The sequence below is a fragment of the Artemia sp. Qi Xiang Cuo genome, chromosome 17, assembly GCF_049724085.1.
Source record: "Artemia sp. Qi Xiang Cuo chromosome 17, ASM4972408v1, whole genome shotgun sequence".
Classification (NCBI taxonomy): domain Eukaryota; kingdom Metazoa; phylum Arthropoda; class Branchiopoda; order Anostraca; family Artemiidae; genus Artemia; species Artemia sp. Qi Xiang Cuo.
This window is the reverse complement of record NC_142810.1, coordinates 29439211-29448601: the sequence shown is the minus strand read 5'-3', so window position 1 is coordinate 29448601 and position 9391 is coordinate 29439211. Positions and strand designations below refer to the sequence as shown.

Sequence of the window (9391 nt, the reverse complement as noted above, 5' to 3'; positions counted from 1 at the left end):
ATTAATGTATATAAAAATGACCTCACCCACATTAATATTTTTTTTCAAAATTGAGGCTTTTAACGAATTTTCTCAAACTTCTGACCTATATAAATCGTTTTTTTTTTCAGGCCAGAAAATCGCAGGATTAGGCTTCATTTAATTATTTCATTTGAGCTTTCAAGCATTTATATCGAGATTTGTTCACTCTTAAAGACATAAAAATTACAGAAAATAATTCATGGGCTTGAACTTAATTTTGATCCTGAGTCTTGCCCTCTTACACTTGATCAATTAGACACATTACGTTTTGTAACAGCTGGTTACAGACGAATACACAACAATTTGAAAAATACCAAAGATAGTTATTTGCAAAAATTGAGTTGAATATACACAAGAATGCAATTTCTTGACCCAAAGCAATGAACAGGGATTGGCAAGGATATATATATATATATATATATATATATATATATATATATATATATATATATATATATATATATATATATATATATATATATATATATATATATATATATATATATATATATATATATATATATATATATATATATATATATATATATATATATAAGACCCTTAAGGTCCAAACTGGCGGTGCTGATCTCCTTATATATATATATATATATATATATATATATATATATATATATATATATATATATATATATATATATATATATATATATATATATATATATATATATATATATATATATATATATATATATATATATATATATAATACCCTTAAGGTCCAAACTGACGGTGCTGATCTCCGTTTCGTGGCCCTTCAGCCAGGAAGTGCAATGGGGGGCTGGCTTAACTTAAAGCAATGAAAAGAGATAGGCAAGGAGAGTTTTTCAAGGATCAGTGTTCCAAAGCCAAAAAACTTTTTCTGCGAAACTTATAATTCTAGTTACTTTATATTCAGTTTGATTCATCATAAACATGACATTTAATATTTTTAATTAATATTAATCATAATAAGTGGGGAAAACATTAGATAGGACTAATATTTTTACTAATATTTCGATGAGTTCAAGTTTTTACTTGAGATACTTGAAGATTTTGATGATATGTCTCTCAAGAGACTGACTCGAGATTCCAGCCTTATTAATTTCCCAATATCTTTGGCCTATCCAGGTTAAATTATCAAGATTAACGATCAATCAAGCATTAAACTTTTCAATTTAAAAAAGAACTACTTTTCGTTCAGTGTTGTTTTTTTCTTTACGTTCATTGTCCCTTGCCTTGGAAACTGGTACCAGAAAAAAAAAAATTAAAATTAAAATTGTTGACATTTTTCTATTTTATTTGTCCAAATAATAATGCTAAAAACTCAAATTATGGAATATTTAAAACCCTGAAAAATGTAGCAATACTAGGTTACAAGAAGACTAATGTTGACTTGAATCATAAAACAAGGGAAAGAACTGAGACTGTGAGATTTTCAATCAACCCAATTTTCCGAACCTATAATCCAGACAAGATTATCAAAATATATATTTAGAATATAACATAACTTAAAATGACCAAGACAGATTAATGCGCAAAAAGGTCAAATCCTTTATTTTTAGTTTTATCATTGCCCAATTTTTAAGCTAAACTCAGACCAAATGCGTGTAAAGCCAGAAGTTCCAAAAAAAGAAAATCTATTAATCATTTGATGAGACCTACTAACACAAGGTACAGAGGAATAAAACTTAGCACACAACAAACATATCACAAAAACTGTTTCTAATCTTTAATGATGACGTCAGTACAAATGGGTTACACAATCTAGATGGGTATAAACCTGAAACAAGAATTGATTCAGCCCACCCCGTCCTACGAAATAAAACGACCGACATGATAACTACCAGAGTTAACATAAAAAGCGGGTTTGGTCGGATTGGACTTCTGGAATATGTGATATAAAAGATTAAGTTATGATAATAATTTTTCTAAGATGAAAGCCATTTGGAGTTACTTCTTTGTCTCTCATGAGCACAATCATGGTGTACAACTGTCCCGTGTTAACAGTCCTATGAATTTATAGATTTTCGTTGTCGTTTCGGGAAACAACAGGCGCAGCTTCAGTTTCCAGCACAGGTGGGCTTTCTCCAAAACAATGCTTAGCTCTTGGGTTCCTATATGTGTTCTCATGAAATACTGATCTTGAAGAGGTTCGACAAATTGTCCGACAGAATTCAAAAATATCAACTGCTGCCGCCCACAAAACGTTCATTCCATTTGAACGTTCCGTTCCAAGGGATTTCTGAAGTATTTCTCGCTAGAAGGAAAATAATATACACCATTAAAGGAGGAAAATAGAAATAATGGACAAGGAATTTATTGTAGATTTATAAAGCAAGAAATCAAATTGGTCTTTAATGTTACAAGAAGAACCAACACCGCATAAAATGGCAAACTAAAACGGAAGGAATATGTATAGGGACAATAGCGTTGTTCCATCCTAGCTTCCATCCTAGGTCTCTCAACAAAAATTTTAACAGTGAAAGAGGCCACACATTTCTTTCTCTTGTCAAAAAATGAAAATCTATTTCGAACGATAATGAATCGAACTTCGTACTGTCGACACAAATACGAATCAAACACAGATCCTCTGTTCTATCAACAGATTGTATAAGAAATTAAGCAAATTTTCCCCAATCTTTCGATGTGCCCACGTTTAAGAAGATATCTGAGCTCTGTGATTACCATGGCAAAGAACTATTCTAAACTCAGTTCGCAGACTTATTTTCTTATTCTTACAAACTTTTCTCAACAGCAAAAAACACTCTACTTCTTGGCTATTATAATTCTTATATCTTTACCGTATTCAACACATTTAGTAATAATGCAATCCGGGTAACAAAAGCCATCCGCTTGATAAATGTTCTCTTTGCCCAACATCCCCTCATCACCCTCATTTATTCCTAGTCTATGCAACTCAGTATTCTAAAAATTAGTTTTTATACCTACTCTCACGACCTGAAATCTAAATAACTCCGAAAATTCCTTCATTTCCCTTTTTCTTCATCTAGGGTACTTAAATCATCCGTGCAACATGAGTCTTCGAGATTTTAAACTTTTCCTTTGGTACCTTGTTCTCCCACAGCCGTTGCTGGGTTCCTTAGGCCAAAACCCATCAAATTAATTAATAAAAATGGGGATAAGGCACAACCATGGTTAATTACTGATTCTACACCGAACTAACTACAAGTTTTAATTCCTACCTTAATCGCAGCAATATAATTCTCGTATACAGCACTAACACTTTAATACACCTATGTGATATACGATAGAAGGATAAGGACTTCCCTTAACTCTTTCCATCCATGCCTTTTCATAATCTAAAAACCGGAATACAAACGGGGTTTGCTGATTCAGAAATTTCTCAATTATCAATCTAAGTGTGAAAATTTGGCAAACGTACCCCTGAAACCACACCGTTCACAGAGACCAAAGCCAGTTCCTCACTAATAGAGGTCATGTTCTTTATTTTTACTGGGAAAAGTTTTACCTGACTACTTGCTCTCAATTCCTTAAATTGCCAATATTTCTTACTATTATCCCATGCGGTGGCATCTTCCAGATCCTCAGCAATTTTATCATTAACCTCATTTCTCATCTCCTTAATTCACACTTCAATTCCTTCAATGATTCCCTAGGTAATTGAGCATGACTATACATGATTGTAAAGCCTATGACTATACAAATTAAGTAAGATCCAAGTCTACTGAGAATAGTTGTCCAAGCTCCTTAGTTTTATATTTCAATTTTACAAAAAAATATATATATAAGAAACAGTAACTATACAAAGTTAGTAACTATGCTTGTGATCATACCAGTTAGGGAAACCCTAAGCCTACTGAGAAAAGATGTCCAAGCTCCTTAGTTTTAAATTTTAATTTGACAAAAAATTTAAAGACAGTAAAAGACAGTATCTATACAAAGACAGTAACTATGCTTGTGACTATACAAATCAAGTAAACCCTAAGTCTACTGAGAATAGTTGTCCAAGCTCCTTAGTTTTATATTTCAATTTTACAAAAAAAAAAAATATAAAATACAGTAACTATACAAAGATAGTAACTATGCTTATGAATATACAATTTAGGGAAACCCTAAGCATACTGAGAAAAGATGTCAAAGCTCCTTAGCTTTATATTTCAATTTTACAAAAAAAATAAAAGTAAATAACAAAACTAAATAACTACGGCAACTAAGCTAAGGGTTCTCCAGGAGTCTGTAAGCCCTAATCAAAATAACATTCAGAGAGCTGCTGGGATACGCAATATTCACAAATTGTGTCAATGAGTAGGATAATTCTAAGCCTCGTTTGGTTCCACACTTGCCTGATGACATTAATAAACAACGAACATTCTATTTGAGAGTACTTCAACAGAGAAATACAGATTGAACACTCGAAATTCTAAAGAATATACCTTATGCTCCCATTTAATTCAAGTTGGTAATATTTCTCGGAATAAAAATTTTCTTTCTGCTTCTATTTCTAAAATCAGATGACAGTAGTTGTTAGCTTCTATTTTCATCAAGTGGTTGTTGACAGTAGTTGTTTGACTTTAATGTAGTGGCAATTATTATATCTAGGAATAATCACGTTTAAAGAAAATATTAATAGTATGAGTCTAATTTTCTAATTTTACAATTAAGCAAAATATTGGAATGGGATGGGAATTTCATATATTGAAGGTCTCCAATTCAGTTATATGAACCGTTTGCAAGATTAAAAATTAAAACCAAAAAGGTAATAGAAATATCTTTTCTTTTTGTCTTCAAAAGACGAAATTTATGTCGATGTACAGTTATAGACACAAGTCGAATACTTGCACTGTCAATATGAATCAATATCCACAAGACAAATTCTCTGCTTTATCGACAAGACTTGCAAATGGAACGAGGCTTTAAATGGCCTAATGTTCTCATAGCAATTTTATGTTATTCAATGTTTACCCTAGATTTTCCCAAAATTAAAAGAGCGTAGTTCAATGGAAGAGCGTGGTTACAATAGCTGTTCTGATCTTTTAAAAAAAACTTCCTAATTACCCAACAAAAATTAAAATTTTGAATTTTATTAATAGATTGACGCAATAATTAACATTTCAAAAGGCCGCAACCAAATTGCCATGTCAAGCAAGCAGTGCTCTCCCGTAAACATCTATCGAAGCCAAGGATAGGAGCCTTCCTTTTCCAAATTTGTATCGACGGTTGTTGTGCAAGAGCGGTTACTTTGATTAATTTCAATTGTCTTATTTATTTATCTTTAAATTTTCGTTTTTGCTTATCATCTTTCTGCTATAATTATAACTGTCGAGAATAATTATATTCAGTCTTCTTTTTTTCAAGGATCTGTTTTGGGACCACTTTTATTTCTAGTATATGTTGATAACTTAAGACTTTATCTTCCTGGTGCAATTCTTACAGCATTTGCAGACGTCACAGCAATAACAATTGCAGAGGCGAACCTTCTAGATCTCGTAATTCGCGCAAATGATGTCCTGCAGTCAGAGGCGTTCCGAGGGAGAAGGAGCGTGGAGAGGAGCGCCGCCCCCCCCCCCCCCCAACTTTTTTGGTATTCAGACATTTTGCAAAATCGGCCGAAATTTAGCAAAATTCTTGATTTCTGCAGAAAATTCGGCATAAACAAGGTACCGATTCGGTAAAATTTACGAAGATCATCCCCCCCCCCCCCAATAAAATGAGCCTCAGGACGCCCCTGCCTGCAGTACCTGAATACATTTACTAGTCTCAGTTTTTTAAGTATTAATGTTAGTAAAACTAATTATATGATTTTTAGCCGTACCGGTGTTGTGATAAATTCTTTGGATAATATTGGCTTTGGTGGTACTATTATTAATCAAGTCTTTGAAGCGAGGTGTTCGGGATTTTTTGTTGATTGTAATTTGAATTGGAAGAAACACAGTGAAATTATATCGTCCAAGGCAGCAAGAGGTCTAGGTTTACTTCGCCGTTCTCGTAATTTTTTCCCGGTTTCAGTTTTGAAGACTATTTATTGTACGATTATCCAACCTTATATTGTATATAGGTGTGCTCTTTGGGCAAGCAATTTTTATGCTAATTATAGAAGAATCCAGACGATTCAGAATAAAGCAGTTCGTCTTTTGGGGGAATGTGCTAATCTTAGTGATACACTTATTTGTTATTCTAATTTTGAAATTTTGAATATTGGTCAATGACAGGATCACCGGTTATTAACACTGGTATACCAATGTTTAAACGGTGTTTCACCAGCTTTTTTTGTGGATATTTTTTCCATTAATTCTGATTATCATTCTTATCATACTAGGAATGCGGATAAGCCAGTATATGAGAAGAGAAATACAGTGAGACCAGCTCGTGTTTTGTCACGTAAGTGTAATTCTCTGGAGCAACCTCCCGGACAGCATTACGGGCTCTGATTCAGTTTCTTCATTTAAATCAAAGGTCGAAAAGTTTCTACTTGGTCGAGCACTCGAGATACAGAGTGAGACCAGGTCCCTTGTCAGGGTTTAACCTTTTTTTTTCTCCTTATTTTTTCTCTTTTCTTTCTTCTTATTATTATTTTTCTTAATTTTTATTTTTAGTGTATTTATTTATATGTTATTGATTAAGGGAAATAATTAACTAATTGAGTCACTACACACAGGTTATTTGACCCTCTAGCAGAGGCTATGCTTGTTTAATTTGATTTGTTGTTTTGTGAATTGATCAATAAAGGAATCATCTCTCTCTAAAAAAAAAAATTCAATTTCCTCATTTATTTACAATTTATGGTAATTTACTTTTAGCTTTTGTGTTCTAACAAGTATAGCAGGAACAAAAGTAGCCAACTCAGCACGGAAACAAAAGCTATGATATATTTCAAAATTTTTGGGGTTTGCAAGTATATGCTACCACCAGTAAAAATTCCTAAATCATAACAAAAAGAAAAGGTATACCTACTTTGTCTGGCCTTAGACAGCAAGAAACGCACATTTCGTATATGGAACAACACCCATTCGTAGTACAAGAATCACAAGAGTATTTTTTAGATGCCAATTGACAGCAGCCATTTACAAGCATTTCCGACCGGGGACACACAAAACCTAGAGAAATTGATATATTATTGTTATCTTACTCAGCAAAATGAATTCGTTGAGTCTGTGTTTCATTTATGATAATTTTGGCAGGACTGAAAGACTTGTCCAATAATACCTGGAATTTTGTTGAAGAGAAATTCCCCCCTAAAATTATTTTTCTTTAAAACAGAGGAACGTTTAAAATCGTTGTACCATGTTATCAGGAATCATTTCCTTTTATCCATCCAAACTTGTCATTAAATATTTCAAAACTTTATAAACTTAGATTTGATTTTGTACGATTCACTATCGTGTAGGATTCATTTTTTCGAGGGATAGAAAAAACACTAAATAAAGGAGATTATTTCTCAGAGTCCTATATATTCTTGATTAATTTTTAATATACTTATTTACTGAATCCGATTGCCAATGAATCTTGGCTGAATCTTCTGCTTGAAGGTCAGAGGCAGCACTATAGCAGTACCTAAGTAAAGAGGCATATGCCTGCAATGTATAATTCCTTTGGTTATTTTTCCCTGGCCACTTCATACTGAAAGGATGGTCACAGGAATTTTAGAGGGAGCTCCTTCGATCAAGAATTGAAATTTTAGTCCCTCTTTTAAGAGTTCAAGTGATTGGACAGCAATCAGTCCCCCTCCCATGTCTTTAATCTAAGAACTTGTCTTTGGCACTAGCAGCCCCTGTTAGAGTAGAACTTATTTAGACTGAAAGAACCTATGTGTACCCTGGCTATCAAAAAGCGAGTCTACATTATCTCAGGAACAGCTTGGGGGGGGGGGGGGTAAAGTCAAAACTTTCGGGGCAATCAAGGACCAATTGGATAGGGAGTTTTGACTTGGGGAACGGACACAGGTAAAACGAAGAAAAACCATTAAATCTCGGGAACAGCAGATTGGGATCAAACTGAGAATTTTGGAGTTTGAGGGGGGGGGGGGGGCTAAAATACATTTTTTAAATAGGAAGGCATGTGGGGTCACAGAATATATGATTTCGATCCGGTTTATTGTTTGTGTCCCAAGTCAGCTTAAAAGTGACATCTGAAAGTTTCTTGGTTAGGTATCCTATAAGAGCCCCTATGCAGAGGATAAATTTGAAACTAATTTAGGAGGCATTAGTCAGTGATGCCCAAAACTGAGCCCCATTTTTTGTCTCTAATAGGTTTGTAACTTAAAGGTGTTGTAGACAGGACCAGGTGGACTCTACTGAAAAAAAAAAAACATTTTAAAGATTGGTTATATGATATCTAATACGTGACACCTTAAACCAGGATGAGAAATTTCGTCCTCTCAGATTGGGACAGACTTACTGGGTAAGCAGACAGAGACAACGGGACTCTAGTGAAGACAAAAGCCATGGAAACAAATTACTGTTCTGATTTGTGACGCCAAAAATAGGCCCAAATTTGTTTTGTCTCTGATTGGGTAGCACATAACTGGCCATGAATGCTGGCCCAAACGCACCATAGAGGAACAGATTGTTTTGAGAAAAAATAGGGAAATAAACCTCTTTCTGTCATTATTTTTTAAGTCATTTTCCAAGTAAGATATGTTTCAAAGAAAAGCAAAGAGCCTTATCAAAATCTAAAGCGAACAGAAATAAAGCCATGTAATAATTCAAACCTGAAACAAACAAAAATTACTATGAATGAATAGACAAAACCCAAAGGAACAGAAATTACAATAAATAATTACTTCAACCGACTACTATGAATAAATAGGTGAATACTAAAACAAACAGAAACTGAAATGAATAATGAAACCAAGCTTAAAGCGAACACAATTAGCATAAATATTACTGCCCCTCTATGCCAGCTTAGGGCCAAAACGTCATTTGTGCAATACTGAAACATAAATATTTTATTACACCCTCTTATTATAACACACTGAAAAGTAAAAATTGCCGAGGCTTCAAGGAACAAATGTCATTAGTTCAAGGTTATAAAACTTTACTTACTTTGTAGGCTTTTATTGTTTTTGTGTACTTATTTGTCATCAAAAGTTGGTTTATAATGCTAATTGAAAATAAATAAGAAACTTTTTGTATGTAGGCCTAGTCTAGGACAGCCGACAACAATCTACGACACGTGAGCCACATGTGGCTCTTTCTTCGTCAAAGTGCAGCTCTTGAGTCATTCTGATTATGAAAAATTCAATAATAAAAACGAGCCGCCAAAGCATAATAAAAGCATTATAACTTCTCTTTACGATCCTGTCAACATGAATAATTCGAAATCAAAGTTACTCCAGACAACTCATATCCACATTTTCAACACAACGTATATCTCCAAGAAAATTGGGTGC

The 9391-nt window shown here is 33.4% G+C and overlaps 1 protein-coding gene across 1 annotated transcript in view; it reads right to left on the bottom strand.

Annotated features, from left to right (window-relative positions):
* Positions 1–755: 755 nt before the first annotated feature.
* The window catches only part of LOC148942081 (SREBP regulating gene protein), a 62950-nt gene continuing 54314 nt past the window's right edge, over positions 756–9391 (bottom strand). Inside the window, exons 3-4 of the mRNA XM_089103669.1 lie at positions 6955–7097; positions 756–2278 (exon numbers count right to left, since the gene is read on the bottom strand). Of these exons, the coding sequence (XP_088959795.1) occupies positions 2039–2278; positions 6955–7097 (383 nt within the window). The 3' untranslated portion in view covers positions 756–2038. The remainder of the gene's footprint in view (positions 2279–6954; positions 7098–9391) is intronic.